Raw genomic sequence first — 21,694 nt, forward strand, 5'->3', positions numbered from 1 at the left:
AAAATGAGCCAATGTAAGAATCATAGGTATCCCTGAGGGGGAAAAAAAGGAAAAGCAAAAAGCATGCAAAACCTATTTGAGGGAATAATTGAGGAAAGCTTCCCTGGCATGGCCAGAGATTTACATTATCAGATACAAGATTGTCCTTGAAGGCTTGGAATATTCATAGCAAACAGGACATCATCAAGACACATAGTCATCAGTCTGGCCAAATTCAAAGTGAAGGAGAAAATCCTACAAGCTACAAGATGAAGGCAACAACTAACTTACAAAGGAAAACCCATTAGACTAACAACAGACTTCTCAGCAGACAGCTTAATAGCCAGAACAAATTGGGGTCCCATTTTTAGTATTCTTAAACAGAATAACTGCCAACCAAGAGTTGTGTATCCAGCAAAACTAAGTTTCATAAATGAAGGGGAAATAAAGTCTTTCCCAGACAAGGAAACACTAAGGGAATTGATACGACTGGGCCTGCTCTACAGGAAATGCACAAAAGTGCACTATACATGGAACAGAACAAGTGGTACCCACCCAGGTATAAAAATACCTGAAAGTTAAAGCTCACAGCACCTTAAAGAAGCATAAGGAGGAAAACAAAACAACAAGGCATCATTCAACATGATGAGTAGAACAGTATCTTACATATCATTAATGACATTGAAATGGTCTTAATATTGCACTTAAAAGATATAGATTGGCTGAATGAATGGAAAAACAAAACTCATCCAAGAAATCCATCTAATTCACAAGGATTTTCATAGACTCAAGGTAAAGGGATGGAAAAAAGATTCCACACAAATGGAAACTAAAAGTGAGCAGGAATAGCTATTCTCATATCAGATAAAATAGACTTTAAATCAACAATAGTTAAAAAAAGACAAAGATGGTCATATGTAATGATAAAGGGAGCAATTAAACAAGAAGATATAATATCCTAAATATATATGCACCTAAAAAGGAGCTCCCAGATTCATAAAATGAATTCTACGAGATCTAACCAAAGAAATAAATAGCAGCATCATAATAGGTGGGAGCTTCAACACTCCACTGAAAGAATAGGACAGATTATCGAGACAGAAAATAAACAAAGAAACATTGGAATTAAATGAGACTCTGGAACAAATGTACCTAACAGACATTTATAGAACATGTCTCCCCAAAACTACAGAATGTACATTCTTCTCATCAGCACATGGGACATCTTCCAAGATAGATCATATATTAGAATTCAGAAAAGTCAAAGTCATACCATGTATCTTCTCAGACTACAATGGATAAAACTAGAAATCAATTCCAAGGAACACTCAAATCTACACAAATACACAGAAATTAAACGACCTGCCGCTGAATGACCAATGGGTCAATGACAAAATTAAGACAGAAATCAAAAGATTTTTAAAACTGAATGACAGAGAGGACACAAGCTTCCAAAATCTATGGGATACAACAAAAACATTGATACAGGGGAAGTTCATGGCTTTAAATTCTTACATCAAAAAGACAGAAAAATCACAAATTAACAACCTAATGTCACACCTCAAGGAACTAGAAAAAGAAGAACAAGCCAAACCCACTGCCAGCAAAAGAAAAGAGATAAAGCTCAGAGCGGAACTAAATTAAATGGAAACCAAAAAAAAAAAAAAAAAAAAAAAAACAAAAACAAAACTATACAAAGGATCAATAAAACAAAAAAATGGATTTGTCAAAAGAAACAAAATCAATATAATATTATCTAGATTAAACAGAAATATAAGACAAAGGACTCAAATAAGTTCAATCAGAAATGAAAAAGGAGACATTATAGCTGATACCACAGAAATATAAAATATCATCTTTGACTACTATGAGAACCTCTATGCACACAAACTAGAAAATCTAGAAGAAATGGATAAATTTTTGGAAACACACAGCCTCTCAAGCCTGACTCAGGAAGAAATAGAAATCCCTAACAGACTAATAACAAGTAGCAAAATTGAAACAGTAACAAAAAATCTCCCACCCCAAAATTTACAGAGCAGATGGATTCACAGCTGAATTCTACCAGACCTACAAAGAATAACTGGCTCCTATTTTACTGAAACTGTTCCAAGAAGGAGGGAATCCTCCCTAATTCATTCTATGAAGCCAGTCATCACCTTGATACCAAAACCAGGAAAGGACACAACAAAAAAGAAAACTACAGAACAATATCCCCTATGAACATAGGTGCAAAAATCCTCAACAAAATACTAGCAAACAGAATTCAACATCACATCAAAAAGATAATTCACCATGATCAAGTGGGTTCCATCCCAGGGATGCAAGGATGGCTCAGTATACACAAATCAATAAATGTGATATACCACATAAACAGAAGTAAAAACAAAGACCATGTGATCATCTCAATAGATGAAGAAAAAGCACCCCTTCATGATAAAAACCCTCAACAAAGTAGGCATAGAAGAAACATACCTCAAAATAATAAAAGTCATATATGACAAATCCACAGCCAACATCATACTGAATGGGGAAAAGTTAAAAGCATTCCCCTAAGAAATGGAAGGGTGCCCACTGTCACCACTTCTATTCAACATAGATAGTACTAGAAGTCCTAGCTAGAGCAATCAGGCAAGAGAAAGAAATAAAGGGCATCCAAATAGGGAAAGAGGAGGTCAAACTATCCCTCTTTGCCAGCAATATGATCTTGTATCTAGAAAAACCTAAGGACTCTACCAAAAGACTTCTAGAATTGATAAATGAATTCAGCAGAGTCTCAGGTTACAAAACCAGTGCATGCAATTCACATAGCATTTCTATTTAGCAATAACAGTCAAGCTGAGAGTCAAATTAAACATTCAATACCATTCACACAATAGCTACAAAGAAAATAAAATACCTAGAAATATACTTTACAAAGGAGGTTAAATACCTCTATGAGGAGAATGACAAAACACTGATGAAAGAAATCATAGCTGACACAAACAAATGGAAAAATATCCCATGCTCATGGAATGGAAAAATCAACATTGTTAAAAGGTCCATACTGTCCAAGGTAATTTACAGATTCAACACAATTCCCATCAAAATACCAATGCAATTTTTCACAGATCTGGAAAAAATAATCCTAAACTTCCTATGGAAACAAAAAAGAGCCCAAATAGCCAAAGCAATCTTAAGTAAAAAGTACAAATCCGGAGGTACCACATAACCTGACTTCAAATTATACTACAAGGTTATAGCAACAAAAACATCATGGTACAGGAATAAAGGTAGAGACATAGACCAATGGAACAGAATAGAGAACCCAGAAATAAAACCATATAACTACAATCACCTGATTTTTGACAAAGCAGATAAAAACATACACTGGGGGAAGGACACCCTATTCAATAAATGGTGCTGGGGAAATTTAATAACCACATTCAGAAGAATGAAACTGCATCCCTGTCTCTCACCATATACAAAAATCAACTCAAGATGGATTGAAGACTTAAATGTAAGACCTGAAACCATAAAAATTCTAGAAGGGAAAATAGGAAAAACTCTTCTGGACATTGGCATAGGCAAAGAATTTATGACTAAGCCTCCTAAGGCAAATACAGCAACAACAAAAATAAATAAATGAGACTTAATTAAATTAAAAGTTTCTGCATAACAAGGGAAATAATCAACACACTAAATAGACAACCAATAGAATGGGAGGAAATGTTTGCAACCTATATATCCAAAAAATGGATAATATCCAATAAAAGAACTCAAGTCAGCAAGAAAAAAAATCAAGTAACCATATTTAAAAATTGGCAAAAGATATGTACATAGTTTTTTCAAAAGAAGATAGACAAATTGCCAATAAACATATGAAAAATGCTCAAATCACTAATTATCAGGGAAATGCAAATTAAAACCCCAGTGAGATACCACCTTACCCCTATCAGAATGGCCATTGTTATAAAAAAATCAAAAAGCAATAGATGTTGGTGTGGATGTGGTGAAAAAGGAATGCTTACCTACTGTTGGTGGGAATGTCCATTAGTACAACATCTGTGGAAAACAGTATGGAGATTCCTCAAAGAACTAAAAGTAGACCTATTATTTGTTCCATCAATTCCCCACTCCTGGGTATCTACCCAAAGGAAAATAAGTCACATAAAAAAAGATGCCTGCACCTGAATGTTTGTCACAGTGCAATTCACAATTGCAAAGATATGGAATCAACCTAAGTGCCCATCAACTAATGAATGGATAAAGAAAATGTGGTACTTACATACCATTGAGTACTACTCAGACATAAAAAGGAATAAAATAACGTCTTTTGCAGCAACTTTGGTGGAACTGGGGAACATTATTCTAAGTGAAGTCTCTTAGGAATGGAAAAACAAACATCACATGTTCTCACTAATAAGTGGGAACTAAACTGTGGGTACACATGGTAATAAAGTGGTGTAAAGAACATTGGAAAACTAAGAGGGGGAGAGGGATAAAATCTTACCTATTGGGTACAATGTACACTATTATGGTGATAGGCACACTAAAAGCCCTGAGTTCGCATTATACAATTCATCCATGTAACAAAAGCACTTGTATCCCCTTATTATTAATAGTTTGAAATTTAAAAATTGTTGGATAGAATTCCACAATCAAGCCATCCAAGCCTGAGCATTTCTTTCTTGGGAGACTTATTATTGATTCAGTCTCATTACTGATTATTGTTTTGTTCAAGTTTTCTACTTCTTCCTGTTTCAATCTTGGTAGATTGTATATGTCTAGGAATTTATCCATTTCCTCTAGGTTTTCCAATTTGTTAGTGTATAGTTGTTCATAATAATCTCTAATGATCCTTTGTATTTCTGTGGTATCAGTTGTTATGTCTCCTTTTCCATCTCTTATTGTGTTTATTTGGGTTTTCTCTTTTTTCTTAGTTATTTTAGCTAGCAATTTATCAATTTTGTTTATGTTTTAAAAAAACCTTTCTTTTTGTTGATCCTTTGTATTTTTTTTAGTCTTTATTTCATTTAGTTATGCTCTGGTCTTTATTATTTCTTTCCTTCTACTATTTTTGAGTTTGGTTTGTTCTTGCTTTTCTAGTTCCTTAGGCTGCATTGTTAGGTTATTTATTTGAAATCTTTCTGCTTTTTTAATGTATGCATTTATTGCTATAACCTTCCTTCTTAGCACTGATTTTTCTGTATCCCATATGTTTTGGTATGTTGTGTTTTCATTTTCATTTGTTTCAAGAATTTTTTTTATTTCTTTTATAATTTCCTCATTGACCCATTGGTCATTCAGGAGCATGTTGTTTATTTTCCATGTATTTGTACAGTTTCCAAAGTTCCTTGTTATTTATTTCTAGTTTTATTCCATTGTAATCTGAGAAGATACTCAATATGATTTTGATTTTTATAATTTTTTTGAGATTTTTTTTGTGTCTTAACATATGGTCTATCCTGGAGAATGTTCCATGTGCTGAGAAGCATGTGTATTCTGAAGCTGTTGGGTGAAATGTTCTGTAAATGTCTGTTAGGTTCACTTGAACTGTAGTGTAGATTAAGTCTGATGTGTCTTTGTTGATTTTTTATCTAGATGATCTGTTCAATCCTGAAAGTGGGGTGTTGGCATCCCCATCTAGTATTGTATTAGGGTTTATCTCTCTCTTTAGCTCTATATTTGCTTTACATATCTGGGTGCTCCAGTGTTGAGTGCATATTTATTTAGAATGTTTATAACTTCTTCCTGAATTAACCCCTTTATCATTATGTAATGACCTTCTTTTCTCTTTTTATGTTTTTTTGACTTAAAGTCTATTTTGTCTGATATGAGGATAGCTACACCTGCTTACTCTTTGTTTTTGTTTGCATAGAATATCTTTTTCTATCCCTTCACTTTCAGTCTATATGTCTTTATAAGTGAAGTGAATCTCTTGCAGCATACTGTTGGATCTTGGTATTTTATTCCCGTTCTACCAGTCAGTATATTTTAATTAGGGGATTTAAACCATTTATATTCAAGGTTCTTATTGACAGGTGAGGACTTCTGTTATTTTGCTCTTTTATGATTATTTTGTATATCCTTTGTTCCTTTCTTTTTCTTTAATTGTTTACCTTTATGATTTGTTTTTTGTTTTGTTTTTTTTTTGTAGCGGTAACATTTACTCCTTTCTCTTTCTCATTTTTGTATGTGCTTTACCAATGAGTTTTGTATTTTCATGTGTTTTCATGACGTTATACATTGTCTTTTTCCTTCCTGATATAGGACTCCCTTAATCATTTCTTGTAGGGCTGGTATAGTTGTGATGAATTCGCTCAGTTTTTGCTTGTCTGGGATAGACTTTATTTCTGTTTCACTTTTGAAAGATTACTTTGTTGCATTTAATATTCTTGGCTAGCACTTTTTCCCCCAGCACTTTGACTAGATCATACCATTCTCCCCTGTCAGGTTTCTGCTGAGAAATCCACTGTTAGTCGAATGGAGATTCCCTTATATGTGACTTGATGCTTTTCTTTTGCTGTTTTTGCAATTCTCTTTTTGCCTTTTACTTTTGATACTTTGACTATAATATGCCTTTGGGGAAGACCTTTTTCTGTTGAATCTATTTGGGGATCTTTTAGCTGCTTGTCTCTGGATGTCTATATCTCTTGCAGGATTTGGGAAGTGTTCAACTATTACTTCATTAAATAGGTTTTCTGTGTCTTTGCCTGTCCTTTCTGCTTCTGTAACTTCCCAAATTTGAATATTTGGTTGCTTTGTAGTGTCCCATATGTCACACAAGGACACTATATTCTTCCTTCTTTTTTATTCTTTTTCCTTTTTTTGTCTGTCTGGGTTATTTAAAAAACCTATCTTCAAGTTGGGAAATTATTTCTTCTGCTTGATCTAGTTGATTTTTGAAGCTCTCAATTATATTTTTTATTTTGTTCATTGAATTCTTCAATTTTAGGATTCCTGTTTAGTTATTTTTTGTGATATCTATCATTTTTGTGAATTTTTCATTCAGATCATGAATTGTTTTCCTGATTTCTCTGTATTTTTTTTAATTTTAATTTTTTTTTATTTATCTCTGTATTGTTTATCTGTGTTCTCTTCTATCTCACTGAGTTTCTTTAACATCATTATTTTGAATTCTTTTTCAGGCATTTCGTAGATTTCCTTTTTGTTGGTATCTGTTACTGGAGAATTATTGTGTTCCTTGTTTTCAGCCATACCACCTTGAATGCGTCCGATCTCATGTGATCTCAGAAGCTAAGCAGAGTCAGGCCTGGTTAGTACTTAGATGGGAGAATTGTGTTCCTTTGGAGTTCCTCAGTGGCCCAAGCTGTGTTTCTTAGTGGAGGCTGTGGCAAGGCTTTGCTGGGGACAGGGATGCCAGAGTGCTACTCCTTGGGCATCCGTGGTGTTAGCATCAGGCCAGGCATACCAGTTCTCAGGCATCCAAGTGTTATATGTGGGTGCCAGTGGTGGCAAGTATGCGTCGACCAGTCTTTGGACCTCCAGGCAGCTTTCTTGATTTCTGGCAGTGGTAACAGTAGACTAGATGTGTGGAAAGATTTTTATATTAAAGATTTAATTTCTTTAGTTGATAAGACTATTTGGATTTTTCACTTCTTGTGCTCTTTTTTGTAAGTTATATTTTTTTAGGAATTTGTTCATTTCACCTAATTTTTCCAATTTGTTTTTTTTTTTTTTTGCATTTTCTAGAATGTCATATAGTTAGAATCATACAATATGTAGCCTTTTAAGATTGGCTTTTTCACTTAGTCATATGCACTTAAGTTTCCTCTATGTCTTTCATGGCTTCATAGTTCATTTCTTTTTTAGTACTGAATAATATTCCATTATCTGGAAGTACCATAGTTTATTTATTCACTCACTTATTGAAGGACATCTTGGTTGCTTCCAAGTTTTGGCAATTATGAATAAAGCTGCTATAAACCTCCATGTGTAGGTTCTTATATGGATATAAGTTTTTTAATTCCTTTGGATAAATACCAAAGAATGCAATTGCTGGATTGTATGGTAAGAGTATGTTTAATTTTGTAGGAAACTTCCAACTTTCTTCCAACATTGCTGTACCATTTTGAATCCCCACCAGCAATAAATAAGAGTTTCTATTGCTTCACATCTTCTCCAACATTTGTTGTTGTCAGTGTTGTGAATTTTGACCATTATAATAGGTTTATAATACTATCTCATTATTGTTTTAATTTGTATTTCTCTGATGACATATGATGTGGAGCATCTTTTCATATACTTCTTTGCTATCTGTATATCTTTTTGGTGAGGTTTCTGTTAAGGTCTTTTGATTATTTTTTAATAAAGTTGTTTGCTATCTTATTGTTGAATTTTAAGAATTCTTTGTATATTTTGGATTATAGTCCTTTATGAGATATGTCTTCTTTTGAAAATATTTTCTCCCAGTCTGTGGCTTGTCTTTTCATTCTCTCAGTAGTGTCTTTCACAGAGTAGAAATGTTTTATTTTAATGAAGTCCAGCTTACCAATTCTTTCTTTCATGGACTGCCCCTTTGGTGTTGTATCTAACAAGTCATTGCCAAACCTAACGTCATCTGGATTTTCTTCTATGTTTTCTTATAGGAGTTTCTTAGTTTTGCATTTTACATTTAGGTATGTGATCCATTCTGAGTTAATTTTTGTGAAGGGTATAAGGTCTGTGTCTGTATTCATATTTTTGCATGTGGGTGTCCAGTTCCTGCACCATTTGTAGAAAAGACTATATATAATATATTCTACATTGTATCACCTTTGTTCCTTTGTCAAAGATCGGTTGACTATATTTATGTGACTGTATTTCTGGGCTCTCTATTCTGTTCCACTGATCTATTTGTTTATTCTTTCACCAATACTATACTTTCTTAATTACTGTAGCTTTATAGTAAGTCTTCAAGTCAAGTAGTGTCAGTCCTCCAATTTTGTTTTTCTCATTCAATATTGTTTTGGCTATTCTGGGTCTTTTACCTCTCTGTATAAACTTTATAATTTGTTGATATACACAAGATAACGTGTTGGAATTTTGATTGGGATTGCAGTGAAGCTATAGATCAAATTGAAAAGAATTGACATCTTGACCATATTGAGTGGTCTTATCCATGAACATGGAATATGTCTCCATTTATTTAGTTCCTCTTTGATCTCTTTCATCAGAGTTTTATAGTTTTTGTCACATAAATCTTGTTCCTATTTCATTAAATTTATACCTAGGTATTTCATTTTGTGGGAGTGCTAACATAAATTGTATTGTGTTTTTAACTCCAAAGTCCACTTGTTCATTGCTGGTACTGTATATAGGAAAGTAATTAACTTTTGGATATATTAACCTTGTATCCTGCAACCTTGCTATAATCACTTATATTTCCAGGAGGATTTTTTATTGATTCAGATTTTCTATATAGATTATCATGTTATCTGTGAACAAAGACAATTTTATTTCTGTCTTCCTAATCTATATACCTTTCATTTCCTTTTCTTGTCTTTTTGCATTTGCTAGGACTTCCAGTATAATGTTGAAAAGCAGTGGTGAGAGGGGACATCTTTGCTTTGTTCCTGATTTTAGTGGGAAAGCTTTGAGTTTCTCATCATCAAGTATGATGTTAGCTGTAGGTTTTTTATAGCTATCCTTTATCAGACTGAAGAAGGTCCCCTCTATTTCTAGTTTATTAAGAGTTTTTATTGTGAATGTGTGTTGGATTTTGTAAAATGCTTTTTATACATCTATTGATATGATCATATGATTTTTCTTCTTTAACCTGTTGATGTGATGGATTACGTTAATTGGTTTTCAAAAATTGAACCTGCCTTATATACTGGAAATAAATCCTGCTGGGTCATGGTGTGTAATTATTTTTATATATTGTTGGATTCAATTCACTAATATTTTGTTGAGGATTTTTGCATCTGTGTTCATGAGATATATTGGTCTGTAGTTTTCTTTTCTTATAATATCTTTATCTGGTTTTGGTATTAGGGTAATGCTGGCTTCATAAAATGAGTAGTAAGGTATTTTCTCTGCTTATATCATCTGAAAAATATTGTAGAGAACTGGTAAAATTTCTTCCTTAAATGTTTGGTAGAATCCACCAGTATACCTATCTATGCTTGGTGCTGTCTGTTTTTTAAGATTATTAACTATTGATTTAATTTCTTTAATATACATAAACCTATTTAGATTATCTATTTCTTCTTGTGTGAATTTTGGCAGATTGTATCTTTCAAGGAATTGGTCCATTTCATCTAGGTTACCAAATTTGTGGGCATAGAGTTGTTCATAGTATTTATTATTATATAATAAATAAGTATATGGTATGTTAGGTGATAGGTACTTTGGGAAGAGAAAAACCAGAACCAGCTAAATAAAATCAGTAGAGCAGGCAGGGGACAGGGTTGTAGTATTAAAAAGGGTGATCAGGATAGTTTTCATTGAGAAAGAAGTTTTGAAGAACCACTTGAAGGAACTGAGGGAGAAAACTATGCTGATATCTAGGTAAAGAGTTTTGCAGGCAGAGGATAAAACTAGAGCAAAGGCCCTTATGTGGGAGATGTTTGGTGTGCTCAAAGAACAGCAAAGTGAGACCAGTATGATTGGAGTGGAGAGAGCTAGGAGATGAGTTGCAGGAGATGAAGCAGAGAGGTAAGGCAGGGTAAGATTATGTTGTTCCTTGTAGACCACTATGAGAACTTGGGCCATGACATTGAGTGATAAGGGGCAATTGAAGGTATTGAATAGAGAAGAGATATCACTCTGGCTGCTGGGTGGCAAATAGACTGGGTGGGGGGAGATTCCAGATCATGTGGATTTGTATAGACCACTACAAGGATTTGGGCTCTAACTCTGAGTGGGATGAGGACATTGCAGTGTACTGAGTGGTGGAGAGACATGATAGGGCTTACATTTTAACAGGATCACTGCTGTGTTAAGAAGAGACTGAAGAGAGGCAAGGGTGGAAGCAAGAACCAGTTAGAAGGCTAGTATAATAATCAGGCAAGCTATAATGGTGACTGACACTAGGGTAGTAGCTTTTGAATTTAATAAAAATGGTTGGTTTCTTGATATATCTTGAAGGTAGAACCTCAAAGACTGGATGTGCAATACAAAACTGGAGTCAGTTATAACTTTATGATTTTTAGCCTGAGAAACTGAAACAGGGAAAGAAACAAGTGAAACAAGTTGGATGATAGGGGGAGACTGGCAAGTTGTTTTTAGATATGTTGTGTTTGAGATGCCTATTAGATGTCCCAGTGAAAATGTCAAGTAAGTTGTTAGAAATATGAGTGTGAAGGTCAGGTGAGAGGCCTAGGCTGGGGTTTATGAATTTGTCAGCACACAGATGATAAATCTAAGGGACTAGATGAGATCAACAAGAGAGTGAATACATAGAAAAGAAAAGGACCAAGTATTGAGCCTAGAGTCGTATAACATCTACAGATCATTGACAAGAGGAGGAACCAGCAAAGAAACTCTAAACAAGTGACCAGTGAGGTAGGAGGAAATCCAACAGAGTGAGATTCTGGCAGAGACTCTCATTTTCCAGGTGTCTGTTTCACAAGAGCATGAACGTGAATCCATTACTGGTGTCTTCCTTCACTTTGATCCCATCTGCATTCTATCTGTCATAAATCCCTTAACACATTACCTGCCCTGTGAGTTGTATTTAACTCGCACTAGTTTTGAGCCTGGGGCCTCGTGAAGTATATGTAACTCACATGTCTCTTCACCTTGGAAGCCACATGAACTATTTTTCAAGTTGCATATAACTCACACACAGAAAACAATAAAAAATAACCAATTTTTCATTAAATTAGAAAGGATCATTTTGTTTTCAAAGTTTTTATTCTATTTTCATAATAAAACACTGTGGTTCCAAGGAAAAAAATTTTGTTCTAGTGTGGCAGTGAATGTGTTAAATTATCTGGCACATGGATAACACTTACACCTTTGATGCAGGATTTTCTCTACATTTGTGTTCTTTGGTGATTTCAAAAGGGATCTGGTAGTGCAAACAGAATTAGGGGCCTGTGTTCACACATGCAAGTCCCACAACAAGAAATTATTCCATAATAATTTCTAGGATTTATTAAGTACTGTGTTCCAGGCACCATTCTAAGTCTTCTACATGCATCTAACACATCTAACCTTTCCATCAGCCTTATGAAATAGGTTCTATTATTGGTCTCATTTTACAAATGAGGAAACTGAGACATAGAGAGGGTAAATAACTTGTCCAGTGTCACACAGCTAATAAGTGGTAGAGTAGGGATTTAAAACTACACAATCTGACTCCAGAGTAGCTTTTAACCAGTACTTATTTATCTTTCAACATATATAAGCATAGATATGCCATATAGATATATACCTACATATATGTGTATATAGAAAATAAATACTCTTAATTCCATCAGTCTCCATCACATCTTTCTAAGCTGGGAGTTATCCTTGCACTTTAAGATGATGTCGACTTTTCAGTTTATTTCTCAGAGGCACCTGACTTTTTCATACCTCCAAGTTCTTAAGGGCTGCAGTGCTCTGGCCCCATGTGCTGAGAGCACTTGCTGGACTTCTCTGCAGCACTCAATATGACTGGCCATTCTTTCCTTCCTTAGGCTGCCATGGCACTGTGTCCCCCTAACTTTCTTCGTTACTCTATGGTTGTTCTTTCTCAAGATGCTTTACTGTCTCGTCTTTCTGCTCTTTGAATCTTGAGATTCTCTAGGGTTTTGTACTTAAACTTCTTTCAGCCCTTGCAACCTAGATAACCTCATCTACTCCTATGATTTTGACTGCCATTTCTAAGCTGCTAATTCCCCCAAGTCATATCTCATTTGAGTCCAGGTCCTTATATCTTGCTGCCTTCTGGACATCTCCTCTTTCATTTCAACAATTATTCTAATTTTTTATGTCACACTGTTTGTCACATCCATCTGACAAGTTTCTAATCCTGGATAATCCAACTGTCCTCTCTCTCCATGTCTGTAACTGAGTGGCTGACTACTGCTATAGAACATCACAGTCATCAATTCATGGTCACAGATCTCAAATGGACACTCAATGCTGCTACACAATGCTATTGCTTCTCTGTTCACCTGATTCTCCCACTCATCACAAGGGATATTTCTTTCTTTTTTTTTTTTTTTTGAGACAGAGTCTGGCTCTGTTGCCCTGGCTAGAGTGCCGTGGCGTCAGCCTAGCTCACAGCAACCTCAAACTCCCAGGCTCAAGCGATCCTCCTGCCTCAGCCTCCCAAGTAGCTGGGACTACAGGCATGCGCCGCCATGCCCAGCTAATTTTTTTTCTGTATATATATATATATATATATATATATTTATATATTTTTAGTTGTCCAGATAATTTCTTTCTATTTTTAGTAGAGACAGGGTCTTTCTCTTGCTCAGGCTGGTCTTGAACACCTGACCTTGAGTGATCCACCTGCCTCAGCCTCCCAGAGTGCTAGAATTACAGGCCTGAGCCACCACGCCCGGCCCACAAGGGATATTTCAAACCTTCTCTCATCTCCTTAAACCTCCAGCTCTGCCTCAACTATCTCTAAGATCAGAAAATTTGTGTAATAAATGCAATAAACACTTGTTAATTACTTGCCGTATCTCCTAATTCATAGAGAGAACTGAAGCCATCAGATAGAAACTGCCTCAAAATCTGGTCTGATTTTCCATCTGTTGAGGGAATGTGTTCTGACTGCCCAGCTAGACTCAATGGCGAGCCTTGCTTACAGAAATTATGTATTATACTTTTCTGCCTCGCTGGAGCTGAGCACAGGGCCCTGGGATATATGGAGACTTGGACCCTAGTTTCAAGTGATATCGTTCTGCGTTTCTCACCGCCTTGGCTTGTTTCTTGCAGCTGATGTAGAAGGCCAACCCTTGAGATACCGAGACAAGCGGCTTAGTTTAAATTTGGTAAGTTTGGCACTTGGGCTCCTTTAAGCCTGAATTTTACCAAAAATCTCCTGACCTATATATAACCCCTTCAAATCGTTTGAGACCCAGCACTCTGAATCTCTGGGGACTCTTCTAGTCTTCCCTTAACACTTGAACTTGTTTGGGAACTACTGGACTTAGTGTTCTATAAGGGTCCTGCCAGTTCTAATGTTCTAGACACTTGTTCAACTTGGGGTAGCTACTTAAGGCATCACATTATGCTTAAAGTATTTGCATAAATTCATAACCTTCTGTCTTCCACCATAAGATCTGGGAGAGTCAATCCTATGTACACACAATTATTCCAGAGGCAGAATTTGAGCTAGAGGCTTGTCCAACTTTCCTGAGGAAGTTCAGAGTTATTCTTGGATAATTTGGAACTGAAACCATATCTGCAGCCTTGGCTGCCCACTGGTAGCAGTTTCCATGATTGGTCTGTGGTTCCCAATCTGTACCTATTCTCTTGCAGCCAAGCAGGTTCTCCCCGATGTACCCTACAGCTTCAGCCAGTGCTGAAGACAGCTACATGCCTATGAGCCCCGCCACTGTCTCTGGTCTTGGATTCCACTGCAGCCCTGATGACTACATTCCAATGAGCTCAGGAAGCATGACAAGTCCACTACCTGAGCTACCTGCAGACCTGGAGCCTCCTCCGGTGAACAGAGATCTCAAGCCTCAGAGGAAATGTAAGGCACTTGACCAGGCCTGCTGTACAGGGGAAGGGGAGCAAAGTCCTGGTGGATGCATAGAAAAGGTTTCCTTCCTGACCCTCTCAGGGAAGGAAGATCTAGAGAAACCATTCCAGAGGGCTAGAAAATATAAGGGCAAGAAAGAAGTGGCTGGGATGGAATGGGAAGTGCTAGGGAACCTTGCTGCCCCAGATTGTCATGGTAAAGGAGTCAGAAAACTTACAGGCACTGTGGCCCTGCAAATACAGCCTATGAAGCCAAGTTCATTCCAGAGGTCTTATCTTTGGCTACTTCTCTAACAAAGGCCCAGGAATAAGTGATGATGGATTGGAATGAAATCCACTTGGTGTCTCTTCATTTAGACAGCACTTGGATGTATTCATAGTGTCAGCCTTCTGTAAAGCAGCCAAGGACAGCCTTTGACACAAATTCCTGAAGATCAGACTTGGTCACATACAATTTATCATTGACTGCTCTGTGCATACCCATCAGCAGAGGTGTTTGGAAGTAGGAGTGTTACACTCGGGCAGCTTCTCTGGTCTACTAAGCAGCATGGGCAGACAGGGAGGTAGAAGAAGAGAGAAAGAGGAAAAGCATGTCAAAGCAACTTGTTAATTTCATTCTTGCCCTGCCTCACCTGCCCAGTCGGCTGTGTGAGTACAAGGAAGCCTTTGGTATAATGACTATGATCTGACACTCTATCTAGTCCATTCCAACCTCTCTTTGCTCTTTGGAAAAACTACCACTTCAGGTGGCCATGCCCAAAGCTGCTACCTAAGCTCCCTACTCATGCCTGGTCCATTCTCATCACACCCACTTAAATTTGAGTCAAACCACATTTACACATTTGCAGTGTGTTTGCTGTGTGTGTGGTGCTATGCTGGGCACTGGGTGGGATGCAAAGATGAGGTTCTTCATTCTGACAGGAGGAAGCCATGTAAAAACCACCTGGATGAAAAAGTAGAATTATGAAGTCAGTACTAGATAGGAGAACAGACCTGTCTTATGAGTTTCTGAGGAAATAATTATTCATTCTGGTCAGAAACAATTTCACAGGGGCCTGTAACTTTGAAGTAGATATTAATGTTTCACTCAATTAATTTTCTATGGCAATGTGATCCAACAGAACTTTCTTGAAATGTGGCTAGTGCAACTGAGGAACTGAATTTTAAATTTTATTTAATTTTAATAAATTTAAATATATGTGTAAATAGCCACATGTGGCTAGTGGTCACTATATTGGACACTCCAGCTCTACATGACCTGGAGATAGGCAGACAGAAGATGTTTGGTGGACTCAGGGTTGGAGATTTAGTGAGTGGATGCAGGGGTGGATGCCCAGCCCAGGAGGAGTGGTTTCTGGAATGAACACTGCGGCCCAGGAGGGAGAGGGCTGGCGGTGAAACTGGAAGGTGGCTGGTGAGTGAACCCTCTCCCCAGGGACTTCATGACACATGTGCCCTTTCCAGCCCAGCCACTTGCCAGGTCTGAGGCTCCTGGAAAACCAATTGGACAACAGGAAGGTTACTGTCCTAGGCTCTGGTGACATGGAGGGAAATTAGAAGTCTCTACCCATGTAGTCTAGTAGAGGCAGTGACAAAGGAAGACATGCAGGATTGGCCACTGAGATGGAACAAGGATCAGGGCAGATGCCACATGCTTCTCTAGATGCCGAGGCTACTGCAGTGAAGACACCAGATAAACCCTTGGCCTCCTGGAGCACAGTCTAGACCTGAATCAAGTAATTATAAATGAATGTATCATCACAAACTGGGGGGAGTGCTGTGAAGGGTAAGTACAAGAATCTATGAGAGCCCATGATATGGGGCCTGATCATGTCTGGAGGTCAAAGGCCTCCCTAAGCAGGGGACATTGAGCTGAGATCTGAATATGAGTAACTAGGCAAAGAGATGGGGAAGAATGTTCTAAGCAGAAGGACCATTGGGTAAACAATGAGTTGGAGGTGGGGAAGACTAGAACCTGGGTGACCACCTCCGCCTGTGATAAGAAGGGTAAATTTGCATTTTAGATATGTCATGTGTGAGATAGGTGTTGGGATTCCACAAGGTCCAAGACTTTTGTCTGTGCATTACATACACTGAGTTCTCAATAAATGTATTTTGACTAAATGTGTCACCATGTTTTTACCTCCAGCAGGTAATGTGACCATTTGCTTGGTCTTTACTCTCAGTGGGGCAGGGAAGAGGAGGATAGTGAAATTCACACCCATCATCAGTGCTGCCTGTCAGTAAATTTGGACTTGGTGTGCTAGGAAAGTTTACTGCCTTTAGATTGTGGCCTAGATCTCCTGTGAACTAACCATACTAGATATTGTGTGCTGTCTTGTAGCACGGCCACCTCCCCTGGACCTGAGAAACCTCTCCACCATCCGGGAACACGCATCTCTAACCAGGACCCACACTGTACCTTGGTAAGTTTCTGATTGCTCAAAGGCACCTTGTGCAGCACAGATACCCCCAGGGTTAGTTAAGCCTCTTTGATTAAATGTAGTTGAAGCCCACTCTGTCTAGCTGAAGCCAAAGGAGGGGTGAGGTTTATTATCAAGAGCCAGAGGTGTTCTATAGATCACATAGGAAGGAATATAACTGGGTCACTCAGGATACTGGAACCAGGCACTGGAGTGTTGTTGGGAATCCAATACATCTGCTTCTCTCTTCATATCTGCTCCTTCCTTTGTCTTTGCAGAATTGGGTAGGATAAGGGAGTTCTCAGAGAAGGAAGAATGGTGATGGTTCATGGGCTGGATAGACAAACCCCAAAATGTACTTGTATTCTCTCATCTCACCTTTTAGAAATTGCATTTTCAGAGTCCTAAGCCCAGGAGTTTCTTGGTTCACTCTAATGCCATAGGACATGATCACTTTGTAAAGCAGAATTCTGCAGTGAGCTGCATTTCCAGCTAAGACTGCAGGGAAACTCAACCTGTGCTTGACTTTGAAGTAGGATGGAAGTTGATTCACACAGTGTTGTCTTATCAGAGGAGTGGCCTTACTTCCTTACTTTTCCTGGTTACTTTGAATGGAAACGAGAGGGCCAAAAGGAGCTTTTTTTTTTTTTTTTTTTTTTTGCTAAATTATATGATGCGTTGGTCTGTTTCTGGAAAGCTCATGAACTATGTCTCATAGAGGGCCTGGAAAAAAGCAGCCTTTGTGAGTTGGGATCCAATTGCCCCAGAGTGGGACAGAAACTGCTGGGCAGCCTCTGCTTCTTCAGAAATTGCTCTGGCCGGAAGGAAGCTGTATCTGGAAGGGGAGGGCAGAAACCCCATGGGGGCCATGTCAGTTCCTGGCTGGCTTTCAGAGCAGCTGTAAGACATTGCTTTGACCTCATCTATATTTTTGTTCTTAGCAATCGAACCAGCTTTCTCTCTCCAGAAAGAAATGGTATTAATCCTGCAAGATTTTTTGCCAATCCTGTTTCCAGAGAAGAGGAAGAAAGCTACATCCAAATGGTAACCTGTTTTTCCCACTCTTCTTATTCTTCACCCCAATCTACATTCTTGCAAGTTGATTATAAAGGAAACATCCTTCAGGAAGCCCTGTGCAATCTTAAAATGATCACTTGATTGTAAAACCAGGTCACAAGCTTTTCTCAATGGGGAACAAATTGATTTGAACCTGTTTTCTTTCCTGCAATATTCAACTCCTCATATCATTTTGAGACCACAGTATTTCAAGAGAACCCAGGGCTGAGGCATGCGAAACGGGAACATGGAAATGCCAGAAATTCTTTTCACCAAGGTTGTGATGTCCCATTTGACCCCAGTAGGTTTGTAGTTCCCTGGGTGTCCAGAGTCTAGGCTGTGAAAACTCAAATATTGCATCCTCCCTTCCACCAAAACACCTAGTAGCCCTGCCGTGATGTCTCTGAACTTTTCTGAAGGATGAACCACTGAGAATCCCCTTGGGGCATGTACACTGCCCTGGGCCATGGATGTATCTCTTAGCTTCTGGACATTACTGTTTAGGGCGTCTTTCTGTAGAACTGAGTGGATGGAGACCTGACCTCTCTATCCTTTGATTAACCATTCACAGTTCGAGAGTCCTACTGTCTGTCTCCTGCCCTGTTGTCCCTTCTGTTCTCTTTATCTTAGATGCTACTGAGAGCATGGGTTTTTGAAGATGGAGAGGGGCTTTTAGCACCTCTGGCAATTAGCTGCACTTGAACCAGGACTGTGCCCATTCTGCAATTTAGAAATGTAGGAAACACTAGAAAATGCTTCTGTTTGAACTATGAAATTTTGAAAAGAGGCCTTAGAAGGACAATGTTCAAGGCACTGTGCTATGTACTACTCTTGAGAAGATAATTCTACCCTCCTATATGTGAGGATAATGGGAAATCGAAAATCTAAAAATAGTAATCTCTAGTAAAGCAATAATTAAATGCTTCATTTTGCCTTTTTATTTGATTAAAAGTGTGCTGTAAGTGCACTTAACCATATACAGATGGAAAGTAACTCAGACAAATCTGCTGTGGTCTTCCCAGTATTTCTCACACTTAGTAATGGCCCTTGGGAGACTTCTAGAAGAAAACACTCTTACAAAGGATGCTGAACAGCTGCATTCTGTCTCCAGAGAACAGAAAATGGAAGTGAATCTAAAATCTAAAGGAAGCAAGTGCACAGTCATTCCAGACACCCGCAGTTCATTTCTGATCTTTGAGGTTGTGAAGAAGACCGGTATTTCATTAATAGCACAGTTAGGGAATGAGTGTTTGCCTGGGCTTATCACTGACCAGTGACTGTCCGTATGCATCAGAGTAGATTAAGAGCCCAGAACACTAGCTGAAGGTAGCTGTGAGGGAACAGCCACATAAAAATGTTTAAAGCCTATCCCATCTCATTCAATTATGTTTTTGTTAACTTCAGTAATAAGATATGACTTTGATTTACATTTTTTCATTTGTGCCACACAACAACCCTATTTGGAAGTCAAAATTAATATGATTTCACTCTTTAATTTTAACAGTTTTGTTTTGTTTTTTTGAGACAGAGTCTCGCTCTGTTGCCCGGGCTAGAGTGCTGTGGTGTCATCCTAGCTCACAGCAACCTCCAACTCCTGGGCTCAAGTGATCCTCCTGCCTCAGCCTCCTGAGTAGCAGGGACTACAGGCGCCACCATGCCCAGCTAGGTTTTGCTATTTATGGTGGAGACGGGGTCTCGCTCTTGCTCAGGCTGGTCTTGAACTCCTGGCCTCAAGCAATGCTCCCGTCTTGGCCTCCCAGAGTGCTAGGATTACAGGCATGAGCCACTGCACCCGGCCTAATTTTAACGGTTTTGTAAGGCTTTTATAGTAGAATTCTAGACTCTTAAATTTCACATTAATTTTTTATTATGGTATAATGTTTTTAAGTTTTTAGATTGTACGGTGAAATTGACTTTCTCTTGGTGTGCAGTTCTATGAGTTTGAACGTATGTATCAATTTGTGTAACAATCACCACAATCAGGATACGGAACAGTTCCCAAAGTACTCCTTCATGCTACCTCTTTATAGCCACACCCTCCCTCCACCCCCAAACCCCGGCAAGCTCTGATCTGTGCTCCGTCACTATGGTTTTGTTGTTTTAAGAATGCCACATAAATAGAATCATACAGTACCTTTTGAGACTGGCTTCTTTCACTCAAAATAATGTCTTCGAAGTTCATCCAAATGGTTACATGTGTAAATTGTTCTTTCTGTTTTCTTGCTGAGCAATATTCAAGTGTTTGGATGTGCCACATTTTGTTTGTCCACTCATTCATTGAAGGACATTTGGATCATTTCAAGTTTTGGGGCAGTTGGAACTGTTATAAACATTCTTTTACAGTTTTTAAAAAACATTTTTACTGTATTTATCATTGTAATCATTTTAGGTGCACAATTCAGTGCCATTAAGTACATTCATGATGTTGCATAATCATCACCACTGTCCATTTTCAGAATTTTTTCATTGTCCCGAGCAGAAATTCTGTACCCATTAAATAATGACTCCCTATTTCCCCACCCACAAATGCCTGGTAATCTCTGTTCCACTTTCTGTGTCTATGAATTTACCTTTGCTAGGTACCTCATGTAAGTAGAATCATACAATATTTGTCCTTTTGTCTGTGTCTTCTTTCATTTAGCTTAATGTTTTTAAGATCCATCCATATTGTAGCATATGTCAGAATTTCATTCATTTTTAGGGCTGAATAATATTTAATTATATGGATATACTACATTTTGTTTATTCATTCATCTGTTAATGGCCATTTGGGTTGATTCTATCATTTGTCTATTATGAATAATGCTGCTATGAATGTTAGTATACAAATATATGTTTGAGTTCCTACTTTTAATTCTTTTGGATATATACCTAGAAGTGGAATTTCTGGATCATATGGTAATTCTATGCTTAATTTTTTAAGGAACTACCAAACTTCTTTTCCACAGTGGCTGCACTATCTTACATTCCTGTCAGTAATGCACACAGATTCCAATTTCTCTGCAACCTCACCAACATTTATTTCCTTTTTTTAAAATAATAGCCATCGTACTGAGTGTGAAGTGGTATCTCATTGTGGTTTTCATGTGCATTTCCCTAATGATTCGTAATGTTAAGCATCTTTTAATGTGCTTATTGGCAATTTGTATATCTTCTTTGTTTTTGTTTTTGTGTGTGTGTGTGTGTGTGTGTGTGTGTGTGTGTGTGTGTGTGTTTTGAGACAGAGTCTTGCTCTGGTGGCCCCTGGTAGAGTGCAGTGGCATCATTGTCATCATAGCTCACAGCAACCTCAAACTCCTGGGCTGAAGCAATCCTCCTGCCTCAGCCTCCCAAGTAGCTGGGACTACTGGTGTGCACCACAACGCCTGGCTAATTTTTCTATTTTTGGTAGAGATGGGGTCTCACTCTTGCTCAGGCTGGTCTCAAACTCCTCAGCTCAAGTGATCCTCCTGCCTCGGCCTCCCAGTGTGCTGGGATTATAGGCTTGAGCCACCGTGCCTGGCCTTTATATCTTCTTTGGAGAAATGTCTATTCAAGTCCTTTGCACATTTTTTAATTGCATTGTTTCTTTTTCTTTTCTTTTCTTTTTTTTTTTTTTT

At 37.9% G+C, this 21,694-nt stretch overlaps 1 protein-coding gene across 1 annotated transcript in view; it reads left to right on the plus strand.

Annotated features, from left to right (window-relative positions):
- GAB3 (GRB2-associated binding protein 3) overlaps positions 1 to 18,797 on the plus strand; it is a 68,328-nt gene extending 49,531 nt beyond the window's left edge. The window contains exons 5-9 of the mRNA XM_012661579.1: positions 13,846 to 13,901; positions 14,392 to 14,608; positions 16,961 to 17,042; positions 17,981 to 18,083; positions 18,726 to 18,797. Of these exons, the coding sequence (XP_012517033.1) occupies positions 13,846 to 13,901; positions 14,392 to 14,608; positions 16,961 to 17,042; positions 17,981 to 18,083; positions 18,726 to 18,797 (530 nt within the window). The remainder of the gene's footprint in view (positions 1 to 13,845; positions 13,902 to 14,391; positions 14,609 to 16,960; positions 17,043 to 17,980; positions 18,084 to 18,725) is intronic.
- Positions 18,798 to 21,694: the final 2,897 nt, after the last annotated feature.

This window comes from Propithecus coquereli, unplaced genomic scaffold (genome assembly GCF_000956105.1).
Source record: "Propithecus coquereli isolate 6110/MARCELLA unplaced genomic scaffold, Pcoq_1.0 Scaffold720, whole genome shotgun sequence".
In the NCBI taxonomy this organism is placed as follows: Eukaryota; Metazoa; Chordata; class Mammalia; order Primates; family Indriidae; genus Propithecus; species Propithecus coquereli.